The following is a 19834-nucleotide window of genomic DNA, read 5'->3' as shown; positions in this document are numbered from 1 at the left end:
TTTTTACTGATAAATATTTTTTTATAAATACATTTTTTAGAAATTAGTCGAAGATTTTTTTTGACTGATAAATATTTTTTTATAAACTATTTAAGGCCGAAATTTTGGTCAAAAATCGATTTTTTTTTTTAGAAACCGTCGTTTTGTCGAAAAAAATTTATTTAACTTACTCCTTCGATTAATTACTAGATTTAACATTACTTTAACGAAATCTGTTTGGATTTTTAATTTCAGAGGATCCAATTCAGAGCTATAGTGGCCACCTCAAAACGAGTGTTTTTATAGAAGCTCCCGGAGATCAGCTGCAGCTCCTTTCCAAATAAATAGTTTTACTGATACTAAGTCTTCAAATAGAGTTAAAAGATAACATAATATGTGTACAAATTTTTAGATCAATAAATTTAAAAGTTATCTCAGAAAAAAATCTGGAAAATTCGCTTTTTTCGGCCTTCTAACTGTAGATAACCCTTAAGTAATTCTCAGTCATTCATTTCATTGTCGTAGTACAAGGCGAATTGAGTACTGAATTCTCTATCATTCTTACTTCAAATACGTGGTATGTACATATTTGTATTTGATGAAATCGATAGCAACTTTAAAAGATTGAATTACTCCCTTTTCCGCCAAGAATTTAATCAGCTGTTCGTAAAACTTGCAAATTGTTACTGGTTTGCGCGTTCATGTACATTTTTATTATTTTTCTCTTTGAGAGAAAATTTTCGGAAATTAATTTACTGGCAGAAATTCCCAATATTATGGATTCTATAGCAGATTAACTAGGTAAAGAGCAGTCCGCGCGTTCCTGTACCGCAAACTTTAAACTCGTTTTACTCGAAACTACTTTTTCCGGCACGGTCTGCATGATAACTCATACAGTTTTTAGTATTTTTTGATGCGGTTATTTTGAAAATATTCGAAAGTGTTTTCTCCATACATTTGATTTTTAATATTTTTATTAAAAAATTTTAAAACACTTACTTTTTTTTAAAATGCCGTATATTGCAAAATTTTTCGAAATGCAAAAATCCGGCTCGACAGACTATAACTAGAACTTTAGTTTGCACGAATTTTTTTACAGATCCGCCAACATTTCAAGGAGAAATAATGCAGACCGTGGAGCAACTTTTTTTTCATTGCACTTTGCGTCACGTGATTTTTTATATACTAATTTTTGTAAAGAAAAACTAAATATAATTTTTTTATAAAGTTTAAGTACTAATAAACAATATATAAATTTTTTTTATATTTATTTCTATTGGTATCCCTTCCAAAAACAGTTTTTCTTTTAGCGCATTTTTGGCGCTGCTGGACGTATGTAACCCCTTAACATTAAATTAGAGAGTCGATGGCCTAAGCTGCTTGTATGTACTCTATTAAGCGTTGTATTTTATACTTTGTTTAATAAATAATAATAAAAATAATGTAATAACCTATTGTTGAAAATAATGTGAATATATATTTTTATCACTAAATTTCGATTCAAAAGATTTAAATTTATTTTAGTCATGCATTAGATTAAGAGGATAGGTGAACACAGCTTTCTTCAATCACTCGTTACTCACTCCAACTACTTATGGAGAGCAAAGTTATTCAAAATGCATGAGAGGGAATAGGAAGATCTCTCTTTTAAATTATTAATGTCTCTTAACCAGTGAGAGTGCTAAGGAATATACTCTTGTAGCACAGCACGTGTAAACTTTACGCTCCCTTCCCATTTCATTTGTAAACAAATTATTAGCGCGTAAACAATAAACCTCTCACGCCCAAAAACCACTATGTGAATAACAAAATTAAAATTTCAAAAATGCGTTTTCGACACCGTACACTCTTGTGGTCAGTCTCTTTTGAAATTTCAAATCGAACGCTACTTAGCTGCCAGCAAAAGTGTGCGCCCCGACACGACGTCGTGGTCATCAGTACAACAGACTGAATTTGTGCATATTTTTAGAAAATTTTGCCAGCAAAGAATAACATAAAAATAACATAAATAAACTGCCTTTGTTCCTGGGGTATAATAAATTCGATTTTTGGCTAATTTCAAACGAAGAAACACAAAGGATTCAGATTTAGATTCGAAATTAGTGCAGTGCTTTCCACCAACTCTTAAACTTTCCACCAACTTAGGACTGTAATTATTGGAGCGACGAAACGAAAACGAAACGAAAGTGAAAATTTGGAATTTTCACTATTGCCAAAACTTGCATACGTATGTACATACATATGTACATTCATTTATATATGTAGGTATATGCGGCTATAGGAGCAGACACAATATACAGGCGTTAGGAGGAGTTCCCGACGCATTACCGTTTGGCAAATGTTTATATCAAAGCCACAATTAAGTGATATTACGTGGATACATCAGCATGTCTGACCGCAGCGGAAGTGATAGCAGTCCATCGCAACCACCTTTGATCGCAGCAACGTTTAATGTAAAAAAATTATTGCTCTGTGCACTTTTGGTGTTCTTTGTATTTCCGCACACTTCATATGAATTCTTTCAATTCGGCGGCGAAGCTAAGGGTGGCAGTGTTGGACATGTTGTGGATGCCATAAAACCAATTGCGAAGCGCCCATTTGAAAAGAAATTTAAATTTCATAAAATTGAACGCGTATACATCGACGATGAGGACGATAAAGATGACGAGGGCAGCGAAGATGATGGCGATGACAAAAACGATGATGTTAGCGACGATATTAAAAAAGAAGCCGATGATACTAGCCAACATATGGACGTGAGCGCGCAGGCGACTGAGTCAGATGAAATGCCATTCAAACGGGCACGCATGGCACACAAAGAGCGACGTGATGCCACCTCCGCAGTGAAAGAGGAGAAAAAACGGTCAACACCTAAAAAACAGAGAGTCACTACAGCTGGTGATCGAGATAAAAGCGAAGAGACAAAAACATTCTTCGGCTCATTATTTAGCAGTTTCTTTGGTGGGGGTGGTGGTGGGCGTAGCGTAGGTGGTAGTGCTGAGCGGGTTGGGGATAAAAAGCAAAAGTCAACAAGCGAAGAAGAGAAATCTGTGGAGAAAACAGAGCCAACAAACGGCATCATTGACTGGCTGAAATGGTTGAGTGAGCGTGGTGAGCCCGCTGAGCAGCAGGAGAGTGTGCCTGCAGCGTCGACTGAAGATGCGGAATCTTGGCTCTCTTACTTCGACCGTTGGCCATTCAATAGCTTCTTTCCCATTGGCAAGCCAGCTAAGCCAATACGGATGCCGCGAAACAATCATGAATCAAAGCAAGCTGGTTCCCAGGAGAATGGCGATTCGAACGAATCGTTGCCGGCAATGTCGCAGGAAAACTTCGAAACTGTATTGCAAAAACTACCCAGCTTTGTGGTGAATCCAACGCAAGCTACTAATGCCGAATGCAGACAACAATTGCAGATATTTCATCGCCAATTGCGTGGCAATAAGTTTTGGACCTTACAGAGTGCGTTTACCTTTTACGTTTTTGTCATGGAGACCTTAAGACTATATTTTTATTATTCTAGTGTTGGACGCTTCAGGAAAAATATCTTCAGGTCTACTGCGCGGCAACCTCAACCAATTCGGAGACTTTGATCAGTGCATGCAGATAAAAACTGTAATAAAGGTCACACCGGAAAATCCGGTACGCATTCGGGGAAAATATTGTTTGGCGCACATTGAAATGCAAACTTCAGCAAAAGAGCTGAAGTTGCCTCTTCATTACGCCCAAGGACGTGGTCTCTGGAGAAGTCATTTCGGAAATGTGAGTACAAGTGGGAACAGTTAAACTGGCAAGTTTTGCGAAAAAAGCGAAATGGGTTAACGTCATTCGGAAACTTCATCTTAGCTATTGCATCAGGTACCTCAACTAGGCAGCCATTGTAGCCGAATGGGTTGGTGAGTGGCTAGCATTCGAAAATGCACGGGTTGAAAACCTCGAACATGAAACACCAATTAACAAAAAAAAAAAGTTTTTCCTAATAGTGCTCGCTTTTCTCCAGGCCAGTATGTACTCCAGCATCCGAGTGTGTTTCTGCCATGAAAAAAGCTCCTCCTTAAAAACAATCTGCCGTTGGGCGGCAGCGGAAAACTTTAGGTCCCGTTTGTAGAAAATATTTAAATAGGCAATAATATTGACACGTCATTTCGAGGCTACAACTTTTCAGAAACCTTTCAGGTGACAGACACTTCCTACTGACCCTGGAAATCGTATAGATATCGAGATAAATGAAAGATTTGAAAGAGTAGGGCGGAAGTAAAGGTAATTGAACACTGATTAAGGCTTAAGAAAAAAGCGAAAAACATTCTTGACGTAGCAGAATACTTGAAGTATGGCACAGTAAGGTTACAAGTATGGTCTGACCATGCAAATATTAGGTACATGAATCTAATCTAATCGCCCAACAGGAATCGAATAAACGGAAAATAAACCAACTTTTCCAATTTGATTATCATTTTAGAAATACAGTTCGCTTCAATCGCTTTCTACAAACAAACCAACGTAAATGGCAGCTTCTGATGAAATGTTGAGCAGTGTATTTGTATTTATCCTGCAGACATAAGAGGTAAAACCGAATCTATATTCTGTTTTTATCGACTGCAGTTGAGTGAACAGATGAATGCTGAAGATTTATTATCAATATCATTTAGAGAAGGTAGCCTTAGAGTGTCTGCAACAGGCAGTGCCTCGCCGTAGTTTGTCCTGCTGGGTATAGGGCCATTTTGCATATTAAGCATTGCAAACAGTTATGCTTGAAAGACTGTAGTGTACCTCCCTACGGTATAGAAAAGTTTGACGTTGTCCTGTTCAACAAATATCCCCCGTTCCGTAGCCAAGCTCTGATTTTGATCCATCCGTTGAGATTCTAGGTTATTCTAGACCTAGTTCCAATGAAACATTGATTTCCAAAATTAAGAAATGACTCTCCTGCTGTCTCCAAGCAAACAATGCCGAAAGCTTTCCTTGCTATGGGACAATACACCAGCAAGAAGAAGCTTAGGAGTGAAGAGCTAAGGGTAAGGAAGGTTAGTTGGCATCCAGCTATGGCGCCACAGATTTCGCCTGGATCTTTACCGCGGGGGTACAACCAAGAGAGGTTTAGAAAACTCATAACCCTCCGCAAGGATGAACTGAGAGTACTCAGGGGCATTCCCACAGACTATTGCAGACTGTGCAGTCATCTGCATATGATCGGAATATGGTCCACTGATTCTTTGGGTATCTGCGGCCAATCCCAGGACACTCCAATGCACCGTTTCCTTGAATACAGCGCTGTAGTTTGAGACATCTCGGCCATTTGCAGTCAAAGGAAAGGCGCATATGCTCAGTCCACCCCAGCCCTATCTTACGTTTAATAAAGGGGCTGGGTCTGGATGACGTACTGTGATGAGTAGAGGGCACACAAAAAAACTATGAGGTCGAAGTGCAAACCTCAAATCAAGCTAATCTAATCCCTTTAACATGCATTTTGCGGAGCGCTCCTGGAGGTACGTGTGATAGACAGTGTGCCAAGACCTTTGCCTTCCGATATATTTTAGTAATGCAACTATCTCGTATTCAGCCAGTTAGAGCGTTTGAGCATAAACCAAGAAAGGAATCCATAGATCCCTTCGCTCTACACACTTCAAACCTGAATATGAACGTATCGAACTCGTCATGATCAAGGAGGTTCTCTATTTGTATATGAAGACTGACGAATTGTGAGTTAATTGAATGCGTATTTATTTCCAAATAGCCCAGTCATTTTGTTCCACGCTATGACGTTGCCAACTGGGGCATTTGCATACCACACCTCTGCAGCGGCGAAGTGGTGCAGCAAATGATCGAAGCGAACTTGCGATCCTACAATGCAACAGGTGTGGAATTTCATGTGGAAGTCAACGATGACGATTGTTATACGCGATCGAATGTTAAGCTCATGAAACTAATCAAAAAGGATCAGAAACTCGCACTGGCAATGTATGCAACTCTTTCAAGGATCGTTAACATATTTTAATACAGATTTTCTATTTCCAAAAACACACAAATCTGTGTGTACGTAGTGCTGGCGTTTGTGGACTTGTGCTATTGTGTGTCGGTTCTTTACTTAATGCAAACTACTCCAAAATGAAAACGTGGCTGCTTAGCAAACTACCGAACAGTGAAGCCGAATCAGATGGCAAACGCAAAGGCAGCGAGAGTACAGTAGAAGCACAGGAGGCTGGTAACGAGAACGAAGTTAATGTAGAAGCGAACACCGAAGACGAACAACACAATTCAACTGATAGCGGTGAAATTACTCTGGTTATATATTTTGTAAAATAACACTAATAATTACTTATATTTCCAGTGTTTCAGTCACTCACTGCCATGCTACGAGACGTCATCGGTGCTTTCTCACCACAGCGCACATTTGCCGCACTGCTCGCCAGTGATGACTCCGGAGCCCAATTTCCCATCTTCAATGTGCTCAAACTGGGTGCTACATTCGCACTCTATATAAGTCTCAAATATCTCATGATTGGACATTTGCCCCTCATCAATCGTGATAAACTAGTGCGAGCACTGGAACAACCGCAAAGCATCCTATTCCGTACGCCAATGATCTACATGGATGTGCTTCTGATGATAAGTGGTTTCTTGATTGCTTACCAATTGGCCGAAGAAATGGAGCAAAAAACGCATATTCAGCTACTAAAACGTTTGACCTTGAAAATATCGAGGTACATATAAGTATATAAATATTAAGTTGGGGGAAAAGAAATCCATTATTTTCTCGGTAGATGGATGTAGTGATCGATATCTCGTAAAGTGTCGATCAACCAACTTAAAGTTTATGCTCGTTGTCGAGGTGACATTCTACACTAAAAAATTCGTTTGCTGTTTTTTGTTTGTTCCATTCCGTTGTGAGTTACAGGATGTTAACAATGGAATTCAGTAAAGAGAGAATTCGGCAAATTTTACAGTATTTCTTTGATAAAACGGAAAATGCATGAATTAATTACGTGCAATTTTGGTTTCCTTGATTCTGTGCAGATATTTTTGTTGCTAAAGATCCACCTCGCACAGGCAGGCCCGTCATCGAAAGTGTCGATAAAATCACAGAAATAATCGAAGTGGACCGGTATGTTAGTATTCGTAGCATCACGCAGAGCTAAAGATTGACCATCTCTCTTAATTCCTGTGCTCCCCGATGGGACATAGTGCCTCAATTTGCGCGTTCTAGAGGTTTCAATTGTAGAACCAATTCCATTTTCGTTTGTACATAAAGCTTGCACTTCTAAATCCCATGTGCATGCTGCCGAAGTAGGTGCATTTTCCACAAAAATGTGGGTTTCCCTTGGGGTTTACATTCATGTTTTATCTAAAACTCAGATTAGCTCGAGCAAGGCGGAGAGGTTCAATAGGATACAAGCCTAAGGAAGATCTGATAAGCACCACCTGTAAGGTAACCAGATAACCTATAAAAGGAGGCCTCCTCTAACCTGCGGATCAGACGCCTTTTGCGACCGCACGTTCCGAGACAGACGCTGCAAAACTTCGGGGGTTCTTTAAATCATATATGACGAAGTAACTCCCCCGAAGATCCCTCCTTCGTTAGCCCTGACCGTACCTCCCATGCGGATTGGTTACCTCATCTCCAGCATGGTTGCTCAGGTTACCAGGATGTACCACGTGGATGTGAGAGTAGGAATTGAGGAGTTAGATTACAGATAACGGCTACTTCAGCATTTCTAAAACCCGCGTTTATACCCCAGATCACCCAAAGAACGACCATAAAATAAGCCATTTGCGCAAAATAAAAAATAAAAATAATGGATTTCTTTTTCCCCAAACTAATATTTTAAGTGTATCACCCTAACACATCTCTTGTTTGGCCTATGTAACGCAACACTCTCTTAGATACCTGCCTACTTTGTATGTCGTACTGTTCTTCCAAACCTATATTCTTCCACTAATTGGCGCCGGCCCGCTTTGGACTAATTTGATTGGTCAAAATACGCGCTTGTGTGAGCAACAAATGTGGCGAAACTTTTTCAGCGTACAGAATGCAATCGATTTTGAGGAAACTGTAAGTGAAAATTAAACCCAATTCACCTCTACTCATAGTTTAAAAAATTAAAAAACTTGATGGTTTGCAGTGTTCGCCAATGACCATACAATTAGCACTTGAAGTGCAACTCTACTTGCTGGGTCCTTTGATTGTGTGGCTCTACTACACCGATGCGGATGCGGCATTCTTCATCTATGGCGCTCTACATGCAATGTCTGTGGCCGCACGTTACTCGCGCACACAACGCGAATACCTATCGATAACCTTGTTTCATGGCATGAAGTGAGTGCCGTGTTGCTTACTGGTCCACTTATAATCCAAGTATACTTACTATTCACCTTTTCCATACACATAGCGTTAGCAAATTCTATCGCACGGCCAATCTACTCTTCTCATCGCCGATAAGTCGCGCAACGTCCTATCTACTTGGCATCGGTACTGGCCTGATACATCGCTCTCAAGCTGGTACGTTGGAAATCGCTAGCGAACTTGTACCCGTTGGCTGGTTATGTGCCACACTGAGCTTGATCTGGTGCTTCTGGTCACCCTCGACGGGCATGCGCACCGATTTCGTTTACACAGCTGGTGAAGCTGCCTCTTATGCCGCTTGGTGTCCACTTATTCTGGGCTTAGCATTGGCTTGGTGTATTTTCATGTTTCCAAAGGGCGAAAACTCGGTGCTGCAGTTGCTTACCACAATGAGACCTGTGCTATTTCTTTCCCGCATTACGTTTCCCATACAATTGATGACGTATGTAGTGGTGCTGTACAACACTGCTAGTGTAAGTGAGCCACGCAAATATCACTTGACTGACTTGGTAAGTTTGCGTGCACATTCAATTGCCCAAGTTTAATATTTTATTTTATTACAACAATGCGCGCTAAATACAATTTACAGATCAACTATAATGAGATAGCAGTCATTTTGGCAAGTGGCATCACGTTGGCTTTTCTAATCGATGTTCCAGCGCAATACATCCGGAAGGTTATAATAAACCGGCTATTTGTAGAGCGTTTAGCGCGCGAGCATGACCAAGAGAACGAACCCAGTTCGGGTGCGGAGGTCTCCGAAGCAGAAGCTGAAGCGGAAGCGGAAGCAGAAGCAGAAGAGAACAATGAAGAACATGAGGATCAGGCTGAGGATAATGTGGCCAATATTTCGGTTACCGCAGAAAATACTGAAGATTTGGAAGGCAACAACAATGTCGAAGTGTCAGGGGATGAGGAGACAGTGACCGCAGTAGAGGAAGATGATGTTACCGATAAAGAAACCGAAATAACAGAAGAAGATGAAGTTAAAAAACGACCAGCAGAGATTGAGAACGAGGAGGGCACAATGAGTTATACAAGAAGGCGACGACGAATCAGTGATGATTAGAGGGCGTAGGGAGTCCAACAAGAGATGCTAGTACAGTAGCAGCAAAAGACAACTGCCATATAGGCAAAATTTAGAGTATGAGAAAAGATTAACCCTCCGTTGAGTATCCAGGTCCATGTTTTCACTGTGGAGTAGTTGGCTTTTTCATTTTTAACATATTTCTGAATTGAATTTAACATATTTCTATTATAGCTAACGACTAAAGCTTCCGGGTAGCCTTCTTAAAATTTAATTTACTATCGATTTATGGATACAACAGTTTAAAAAGGATGCTCGCACAGGACGAAAAAAGGGCAGACCCGGGTGCCCAACCGAAGGTTTTATAAAAGGTGTCTAACGGAGAGTTAAATGAAGTGGTCATAAGCAAATATTGTTTTTTTTACGTCACTCGTTACTTCTGTACTCTTAGATAGAGACGTCCTTATTGTTTATTTGTATTTGTAATATTTCCGCAATTGAATTGAATATCTTTTTGTGTACACACGAGCGAGCACGCTTGAATTGGCACGTTACTTAGCGACAAAAAACCGAAACAATTGGTAACACGAACCTCAAAACGAACCCGAAATTAATTGAAGTTTTTTTAAACTTTTTATATTTTTACAATTTACATACATATTTCTGTATTCTTAATTAAACAAATTTTTCATACAATATTTATGTAGCGAAACCTACCCTACCGGAAAGTATTCACATACACTTATTTGTAACTATATACATACATTCCCATATGTATGTATAAAGTTTATTCTAAATTATTCCTCCCAATATTGTAATATGCAACGGCATAAGGAAGTATTGGCTTGTAAAACGGCAAGTGTCATTAATATTTATGTACAAAATTACAAGAACAAAAATATGTATAAAACTCTACTTCACACATATTTATATACCCATATTCAACAATACATATATACATATGCGTAGATATGTAAATATGTACGTACATTATATCCTTATGTATGCGCGTATAAAATCCTACAGCTAAAACTTAAAGGCTATGCAATCATCACAAAATATTAATTAAAAATATATTTTAGTACATACAAATGTACAAATACTACAAACTAATTAAAAAACAATTTAGAAACAAAATCGTTCATTTTGATGTTTGGAGTATTGAGCTAAGCCACCTGCTCTTCAGAAGTACTGGGGCTTTGGTTTTCTGTAGATGGGGTGCGCTTTTCAGATGGGCGGCCCGCCTTTCGTAGCAGAATCCGCTCCAAGGCATGTATGGGCGATTCGAAGAGGAGACAAAGCACGAAGGCTAAAGCGAATGTGTCCACCGTGTGGCTGATCATCTTGTTTTCCTAAAATAATTAGACATAATAAATCAATATACAAACATATATAGCAGTGATGATTCTTATAACTTTGGAGAGAACGTAAATTATGGTGCTTCTTGAAAGGTATTGAACGTAAATCTAATTGCGAGTCTCAATTAAGATAAGAAATTCAAATTAAACAATTAATTCAGTTTGATTTTATCAATTAATTCAATTTCATTTGTTGGTTCAATTAACGTACAGGTGGCGCAAAATTAATTACCCGGTCAGAGAATTTATAGTAGGTTTGTTCATGAAGCAAATAGTTGTAACAATTGTTAGAGATTATTATTATTATATTATATTACAAACTCTGAAATTTTGGTGTTCATGTACCCAAAAAACTTTGAAAGTAGGAGAAAATGAGAGGGGGAGTTGCAAGTTTTTGCTGCATAAATTTTGACTTGTAAGAATTTGCAAGTGAGAAAAACAGCTGATTGCAAAGTAAACATAAACACGAATTCAAATTTGCGAATTGAGTCAAAGTTTTAAATTTTAATAAAAATGGTGACTAAAATGGTTACATTCTTCTGAATATATTTTAGATAAAATTTATACAGTTTATTTGAAGTCATATTAAATAGAAATCGGCCAATGATATTGAGGTATGTACTTCTGAAACATAGCTTCCAGTCACTGTTGCTGCAGCTTACAAAACACAAGTGGAAAGCATTGGAAGTATATTTTATTTTGTTTTATGCTCGTCCAAGCTAGATGATAAGGTGGACTATGAAGTTTTCTCGAAGGAATAAGGACTGGAACTATCCGTTCGACTACCAGACTACTGCAGCGTCTATCAGGCAGAGGTTCTAGCTATAAAAGAAGTGGCTACATATCTAAATACGCACACCGTAACAAAAACTACTATAAATATATTCTCGAATAGCCAGGCGGCCATCAAATCAATGAATGAGATTATACTAAGATCGAAGGTTGCACAGGAATGCCGGGCAGCCCTAAATGATATTAGTGACGTATTCAAGAACAGCTTTATTTGGGTTCCGGGGCATAGAGATATTGAGGGAAACTGTAAAGCTGATGAGCTAGCCAGGAAAGGTACTGCTCTTCAACTGCTCAGTGATAAAAGTACCATTGGAATACGCATGGCCACGAGTAAACTAATAATAAAAAACAGCATTATCTAAGAAGCCAATAGGTCATGGAGAAATGAAGATACGTGTCTGTTAAAGGCTCTAGGGGACATCAGAATCCGTTTTAGAGGTATGGTTCCTTCGGCAAAGTTTCTTATTTTGATCCCTAGAATATGATTTTTACAGAGCAATGGGCGATTTTTTTGCCTCCCCACAAATCGACCCGGCGTAACAAATATATATACAGGGTGTTAAGAAATGTGTAGTATTTAAGGGCCTAAAGAAGCAAAATAATGGTTTTGGAGATATGGCAGGTTATTATTTTCTGAATCACTTGCTTCCAATCACCTATTTATTTACACCTAGTAACCACCCAGTATTCCATTTGTGGAACAACATCAAGACGCACACCACAAATAGCAGGAGGAGCTCGGCCAAATACCTAAAACGCGCCAATTATATATATATATATTTGCCCAGTGGTTGTGGTTCAACCAGTTTTATCTTTATCTTTGACCTCTTGTATTTATCCCCATCACTTTCTCTATCTCTATTTTTGTATCTACTTCTATCCCTTTGTATTTTGCTTTATCTCCATAATTATCTTTATCTTTATTTTTATTCTTCATCTATATCTTTAACTTTATCTTCATCACTACTTCTATCTCTACCTCTACCCTCTCGCTATCTCTACCTCTATCTTTATCCTATCTTCATCTTTATTTTTATATTTATCTTTATCTGTAGTATTCTCCTTATCTGCATATTCAACTTCTCGCTATATTAAATATTTAATTTCACCTTCATCTTTGTCTTTGTTTTTGTCTTTACGTTTCTTTATTTATATTTTTATGTTCCCCTTTATCCTTTTCTTCATTTACATATTCGCCTTCTCTTCATCCTTGCATTAATCTTAATTTATATCTTATTCTTAAACCACTTCTATTAAAAATACTTACAATTAAAAAGTGCTTTTAATACTTTTACAAAAATTTCATATACTTTTTATGCGTATTTTTAACAGCTCTGCTCTGCTGACCTTTTCTCAACACGAAAACCAATAATCATGAAATATTTTAGAACTAGAAAAATCCACGATGGAGAGAATTTAAAATATATGTTAAGAGAATTTCTTTAAAAAAACGAAAAACACTTTTTGCTATATTTGAGGTTATGTTACATATTAAGGTACTCCTTTTTCTTCAGTATTATCTGGTATTTTCTGTGTGTATAATTACACCTCTTTAGCTTTAATTCGTATACAGTAAATTCATAAAAAGGATTTTAAATGTTAAGAAGAATTGAAAGAAGTAGATCCAATATTCTTGCATAACCCCAAAAGGAGCAAAAATGAGATTTTCACTTTCAAAACATCTTTATAAGAAGCAACAAATTTTCAAAAGTACTCAAATCTTCTCAGAGTGGTGTTTTTTAGTCTTTTTCAATTGTACAATTTGTTTTTACAATTTTTGGTTTAGCATCAATTTGGTTTTAGCATCAAATTAAATACAGAAATAAAAACTAAACTCAAAAATTTTCGCATTTTAGATATAAAAAAGCACTAAATTTATTGCGAAGAGCAAAGGGTTCGCAAAACTACAGAACTAGACTACTGTGACTTCATGTACTCTCTGGTGGGTGCAATCTTATTTCTATCGTTCTATCTACACAACTACTTTCAAGAAGCTCCAAATACTGTAATGTAATGTAATGCATTTCAAATAAAAAATAGTTTTCTCAATTCGTTGGCTTTTTCTACATTTTATCTCTTGCCGTCTAATACAAGTCACGCTTACCAAATTCACGTAAGACTGATAGCTGCCATAACGTAAGGTCGACGAATGATACAATTCAACTATGCCGTTCGACAGATAGGCGCAATAGGTGAGTCTGCTGATGGGCACAAAAAAGCGGCTACTCAGAAAGTTTTGCAGCCACCCAGCATGGCCCGTTGTTGCTGCCATCACTAGCCACGCCACAGACAAATTCCAAGCTACTTTATGAAAGCCCGCATAAAGGAAACTCTCGACAAATGTAAACGGACTTCTGTAGAAGCGACAAACTGAGAATATGGACGCAATGCCGATTACAGTGGAGACCAACCAGGTAAGACGTACGAACACAGTGTGAAGTTTTGTGCTGAAATTAAGCAAATATAGTACATACACACATACATATACAGACATATATTAATAAAACATTGCATATAATTATATATAATTGTTCTCATATTTCTAGCTTAGTTCTAATATAAATATTTACCCCCGCTCTTGCATGGCATGCACCAGAAAACCAGTCAGCAAACCAATAAAATAGGACGAGGCGCGCATGTGGGTCTTCACGTAGTAGCCAATGTAATAGTTATTGCTAGCCAAGTCGATTAATTCACTGTAAAAGAAAGTTCTTTAAATTACCACAAAGCAAAAAATATCTAAGTAACCATTTGGGGATTCTTTACTTACTCCGCAAAGACCAGCAAAGTGGGGTCCAAATGGCGCACAAATGTCACCACGAATGGAATGATTGTAGTGCAAACGACTGCGGCGATTAGCAAGCGCTTGCCACATTTTCGCACTTTGTAGAGCAAATAGATGAAAATCGGTGCAATGAAGAACAACTGTGTGTCCACGGACAGATACCACGACTGAAACATGCACTGCGAAGTGAGAGAGAATATAAGAAAAATATTTGTAGTATAGATAATATTTAGATCAATTATTTAATTTAGTATTCAGAAAGTGACTCCTCTGCCAAGTCAGTCGTTGTTTTCGTGAATACCGAAACATAAATGTTGAATTCACTATCATTTGTGGGGGGGCGAAACTGCTTCAAATTGAAATTTGAAAAAGGCGAGCCAAGATCGCATACCGAAACAAATGAGCATCGACTTGATTTTTGACTTCTCCGAACGCGATTTTTTGGGTGGAGGCTCGTCTGGGCTCTTCTATTCTACGTTTCATCACCAGTTACAATGTCGTAAAGGAAGTTCTCGTCTTTTCTCTACTCTTATATATATATCTATAGTATTATGTTTAGGAAATATTGCATTGGCAGTTCCTGAAATATTAAGTTTTAAAGATTTCTTCCTAAAAAAGGGGCTGTCAACTGGCTTTCAATTTATTTAACAGAATATCTAATTTTTCTCTTTGAACTCCAAATGGTAATACCAAACTGGCATATGTATGTACGTACATATTCTATTGAATAAACAGACAGGACTTATAAAAACCTCAGCCTGATCAGTTTCCTTTACCTACATTTATAAGCTGCGACAACCTATTGATGACCCACGATTCATTATTTAGGTTTATATTCGTAAAATGTACCCACTTACACACATAAAGTGAACTTACAAATTTGTCCGTATTGAAGTAGTTATTCACATAGAGAATGTTAAGCCACCACGATGCCTGGCAACGCTCCTGTTCGCGCGTGATGCGTTCCCGCCATAGGGGACCACTTCCAATGCTCGGAAACCAGGTCATATAGAAACCGATTATCGCCATATAGGCCGGTGTCAGGCGGATGTAGCGGCCAACGTACAAAATCAACGGGTTTATGTGGCCGCGACGACGGTCGAGCTCGACCAACATAATGCGACAGAACAGAAAGCCGCTCAACAGCAGAAAAGTGTCCACGAATAGCAGCGAGTTGTAGAGGAATGCAAATGTGGGGAATTTCGTTTGCTAAATTGTGATTTGAGTTACAAATAGAAAAGCGGTTAATATGGCAATAAAAACAAATGTCAACCATTCCTTGAACAAAACAAATAAAAACAATTACGAAATAGAAGTTAAAGTAACGGTTTAAAGTGAAAAACCAGTTTTTTTAAATGTTATTCACATGCACCGTTATTACCTCAGCCACGAACGCTACATTATAACTGGGACTGCTGTAGATGAACGACAGCGCATGGCCGGCAAGTATCAGCAACATTGCAATAGCTTTAATGCCGTTAATCGAATTGAGGCCCATGTGATCTTTGCTCGCTTGAAACAGTTTTTTTGTATTCTCTGCAAATGCAATAGGAAAACACAAATTCTTAGATGAAGATATGTAAATAATTGCACATATTTCCGTCAACACCCACCGATAACGGAGAATGAGAGCAATGCGATTGTCAACGTTTCTTGTTGTAATGCGCGCTTTGACACATCATCGGCGTTCCTAGACACATAAATCAAGTAGCAGTGGAAGGCAGTGCTCAGCGTGGCCAACAATACAAACACAAATAGCACAACACTGCAAAAATTAAAAAACAAAAAAATAATAAAAACATTATTAATGTTTTACAAAAGCCATTTGGCCATTAAGCCATTAACTAGCATACAGGCAGTGCATATATTTACAATTATTAACCGACTTACGCATAAGTGAACATTCCACCATCGACGTGCAGTCCATTGCCTGCTCCAATGCTGCTCAGCTGGCACGCCGTTTCGTTGGCACTTAGCACAGGGCGTTGCAAGTAGTTTTGCAAAAACAACACTATATCTGTGGATGCGCAAGACGCGGGCACGCATGCGCCCCAAAACGCCACCACCAGTGCATCACCATTGCGGTTCAAGGCCTGCAATTAAAAGCAATAACGTTGACATTAATTCGATTTTTTCTATCTTTAATTTTTTTGTTTGGTCAGTTATGAGTGATACCTACTCATACTTATTTGTTTGTTTATTCTCTATTGCACATAAATAACGGGTATAGGTAAGTACAATAACAATAAATACACATTAAGACATAAACTACTTCTATTAGCCATTAGTACCGGTGCTTTAAAATTAGTTAATAATATGTAACGGTAATAAACGCATTAATAATATAGCAGTAATAAATCGTAAACGCGAATTTTTATCTCCTTATGAATTTGTATTCGTTTAATGGCATAGAACAATACGTATAAACAAATCAGTATAGCCATAATCTTTTTTCGAGGAGAGTTGCTCGAAGGTGAGGTGCTTTCGGAGGTGATAATATACGTAACTAAAGATAAATATATTAAATAACATCATAAGAACCTTTATAATTGGAAAGCTCAGGCTGTGACCAAGTACATGCGTATTGGGTCAAAAAACTAACATACACGCATGGAAAAATTGCCGAACTATTCTCAAAAATGGTGAGGTAGGCAGCAGCACGGTAAAACGCTCTGTCAACAGGGGAACCCCTCAGGGAGGAGTCTTATCGCCTCTGCTGTGGTTACTAGTCGCTAACAACATCCTTACCAATTTCAACCGGGCCGAAGCCGCTCAACCTATCCCAGTCGATTCGTCTTCCTGACTATGCCAGCGTGCTCCAGGCAGAACTGTTAGCGATCAGTGAAGCATGCAAATCACTAAAACTCTACAAGGAAGTTGGTGCAAGAGTAGCTATCTTCTCAGACAGTCAAGCAGCTATAAAGGCCTTGGACTCCAACTCCATTTCATCCAAACTAGTCTTACAGTGTAGAGAGGTGCTGGAATTGCTTAGTCATTGGCTCGAATCACTCTGATATGGGTTCCCGGTCACAGAAACATACGGGGTAATGAGATAGCGGATGAGCTAGCAAGAAAAGGTCATAGCGACACTAGAAATAGCAGAGGCAGTGACAGTCTCCACCCCACTCAACTCATTAAAAGCATCCATTGCTTCACACTATCATGCTTTAGCCGAAAAAAGATAGAAGCAAATAACTATATGTATTACAACAAAAAAACACATGGCCGTCATACAAAATCCAGAGGACGAATGATCTGTTCGGATGCTCTCGGCCAAACATCTCACGCATCACTGTCACCCTTACAGGCCATTGGAAAGTAGGGGATCATGCAGCTAGACTCAATCTACCCTTCAATCCTATCTGCAGGAGCTGTCAAGCGGAAAGGACGAGGGAAAGTCTTTCCACTACTTATGTGAATATCCAGGGCTAGCTAGGACACGACTCCGCTCCTTTGGTAAGCCTTTCCTGCAGCAAATTAATGAGATCTCAGACATCGAGATAAAGAATTTGCTGCTATTCTTGGACCTCACTAAATGGATTTAACTTAGAACAACAAAAAAAAGCACATCATTATACGAGGACGGTGGTAGTAAAACGGTACTGGTCACAAATTAAGATTATTTCAGTGGAAATACTCAACCACTTCAACAACATTCTCAAAAATAATCACCGGCGCAGAAGAATCCCCCAATTTTATCACACTAGGCACCACGATTTTGTTTCATATGGGCGGAGAAACTAGTGATCTGGCAGCATATACGAGGTGTGGTAATGTTGCAGGTAATATTTCTTATTTACCGTTTTACCCTGGCAAGAACTCATGATGCACAATGCCCCTGCAATCGAAGAAAACGGTAAGCAAAACTTTTACATTTGACCGAATTTGACGCGCTTTTTTCGGTCCTGGTTCGTGCGGCAGCTTCCATTGATATGATTGAGCTTTGGTTTCCACGCAATAACCATAAACTCACGATTTGTCACCAGTAATGACCCTCTGGAGCAAATAAGGGTCGTCGCGGACAGAAGCCAACATCTCATTAGCAATGTTGATGCGATGCTAATTTTGGTCGAAATTGTATAATTTTGGTACGAATTTTTCGGGGACCCGTCCCATGTCTAAATCATCAGCAACTTCTCTAACGGCTATTCGACGATTGGCCAATACCATTTTTTCACTTCCTCAATTTTTTCATCTGTTGTTGAAGTGCTCTGCACGCTTTCCGTCGTTCACATTTTCTCGGCCTTCTGAGAACATTTTGTACCACCGATAAACGTTGCTTTGGTCCAAAGTAGATTCTCCATATGACACAGTCAACATTCGGAATGCATCCGCGCACTTAATTTCGTTTTTCATACGAAATTGGATACAGGTTCTTTGATCCATCTTTTTGAATAGGTAAAAATCGAAGACGAGCTGAAACACGTGCAAGCAAAGCAGTTGTCAACAATTAACTGAACATTCAAAATGGCCGTACTCGCCGGCATGAGTGAGAGACATGAGTATAAAAAAATCGCCACAAATCGAAATTCGAATAACGTAAACTGCGAAAATTCAAAATTCGCGATACTTTTTGAACACACCTCGTAGACTTATCACTTGTCCACCCGTAATCTATAAGATCCTTACATGGTGCATATCAAACATGATATATGACCATGCTCAACTGGATTAAAATATGCAGGAATGTGATGCGGGAATGTTGTCAATCAATAATCTCTTTTATGTGAACGACGTGCAGTTATATGCTGGCAAAGAAAAACACTTGGAAAAATTGATAGAATGCATAATTCGCTTCTCTAAAGATATTCGGATGCCCATACGATTTGATAAATGCCGAGAAATAAAAATTGGAAAGGGCAAAGTCATAAATGTTGAACTGGTTGCAGATGACATCACCACAGCGAACATTAAGGAAATGGAAAAGGTAAAGTTTATAAGTACCTTGGTATATTACAAAACAACAATGTTTAAACAATGCAAATGAGAAAAAAGCTTATAGCCGAGTACAAAAGACGCCTCCTCGTATTTTGCAAGACAAACCTGAATGGCAATAACCAGATCAAAGACATCAACTCGTTTATAGTAAATGGTCAACAACTGAAATGATCAACTTGGAACGCACGATGTGGACAATAATGACGAAACATAAATGTCATCATCCTAAAAGCTCTGTGCTGAGATTTGCACTGCCTAGGAAAGAAGGAGGTAGAGGTGCAATTGACGTTGGAGCACTGCACGACAAGCTGATCCTGAAACTTAGAAATTACTTCTATGGAAAGGTCCGAAACTCTGAACTTCACCATGCAGTCAGTTCAGCTGATGACAAATTTACACCTCTCAGAATGATGCACGAGTTGAACAGCAGGAACACTACAACAAAAATTGGCAAAGTTTAACTATGGTCACGAATGCCCATACATGGCGTATATTACAACGAATTGAAGAGCCTGCATGTCAGCGCGAAACTGTCGCACTCATTGCTAATCAATAAAAGAATTTTCGCGGAAACAGAAAGAGCTCTATTGGCTATGCAAGATGGAGTAGTACCC

At 38.6% G+C, this 19834-nt stretch overlaps 2 protein-coding genes across 4 annotated transcripts in view; one reads left to right on the top strand and one right to left on the bottom strand.

Annotated features, from left to right (window-relative positions):
- The first annotated feature begins 1857 nt into the window (after nt 1–1857).
- Nucleotides 1858–10379, top strand: LOC128856948 (nose resistant to fluoxetine protein 6-like). Of its 3 annotated transcripts, none has more exons than XR_008453880.1 (10): nt 1858–3441; nt 3503–3741; nt 5714–5937; nt 6021–6247; nt 6308–6680; nt 7861–8029; nt 8100–8293; nt 8367–8829; nt 8910–9500; nt 9582–10379. XR_008453880.1 is itself a non-coding variant. In XM_054092412.1 (9 exons), the coding sequence occupies exons 1-9, from the start codon at nt 2367–2369 to the stop codon at nt 9387–9389; spliced, it is 3444 nt and encodes a 1147-aa protein (XP_053948387.1). In that variant the 5' UTR covers nt 1858–2366; the 3' UTR covers nt 9390–10379. The 3 variants fall into 3 exon arrangements, 1 of the variants encoding a protein (XP_053948387.1); XR_008453879.1 differs by having other exon boundaries at nt 8910–9520; XM_054092412.1 differs by having other exon boundaries at nt 8910–10379.
- LOC128856949 (nose resistant to fluoxetine protein 6-like) overlaps nt 9962–19834 on the bottom strand; it is a 37760-nt gene continuing 27887 nt past the window's right edge. The window contains exons 3-10 of the mRNA XM_054092413.1: nt 16173–16375; nt 15896–16047; nt 15664–15818; nt 15159–15491; nt 14268–14461; nt 14068–14193; nt 13602–13944; nt 9962–10699 (exon numbers count right to left, since the gene is read on the bottom strand). Coding sequence (XP_053948388.1) covers nt 10514–10699; nt 13602–13944; nt 14068–14193; nt 14268–14461; nt 15159–15491; nt 15664–15818; nt 15896–16047; nt 16173–16375 — 1692 coding nt within the window. The 3' untranslated portion in view covers nt 9962–10513. The remainder of the gene's footprint in view (nt 10700–13601; nt 13945–14067; nt 14194–14267; nt 14462–15158; nt 15492–15663; nt 15819–15895; nt 16048–16172; nt 16376–19834) is intronic.

Source organism: Anastrepha ludens, chromosome 3 (assembly GCF_028408465.1).
Source record: "Anastrepha ludens isolate Willacy chromosome 3, idAnaLude1.1, whole genome shotgun sequence".
In the NCBI taxonomy this organism is placed as follows: domain Eukaryota; kingdom Metazoa; phylum Arthropoda; class Insecta; order Diptera; family Tephritidae; genus Anastrepha; species Anastrepha ludens.
The sequence above is the reverse complement of the archived record's forward strand: the minus strand, read 5'-3'. Positions and strand labels throughout refer to the sequence as shown.

Coding starts and splice junctions, on each gene's coding strand:
- LOC128856948 (XM_054092412.1), top strand. CDS start 2,367: ATGTCTGACCGCAGCGGAAGTGATAGCAGTCCATCGCAACCACCTTTG. Junction 6,681..7,860: donor TTGACCTTGAAAATATCGAG/GTACATATAAGT, acceptor ACACTCTCTTAG/ATACCTGCCTACTTTGTATG. Junction 8,294..8,366: donor ACCTTGTTTCATGGCATGAA/GTGAGTGCCGTG, acceptor CCATACACATAG/CGTTAGCAAATTCTATCGCA.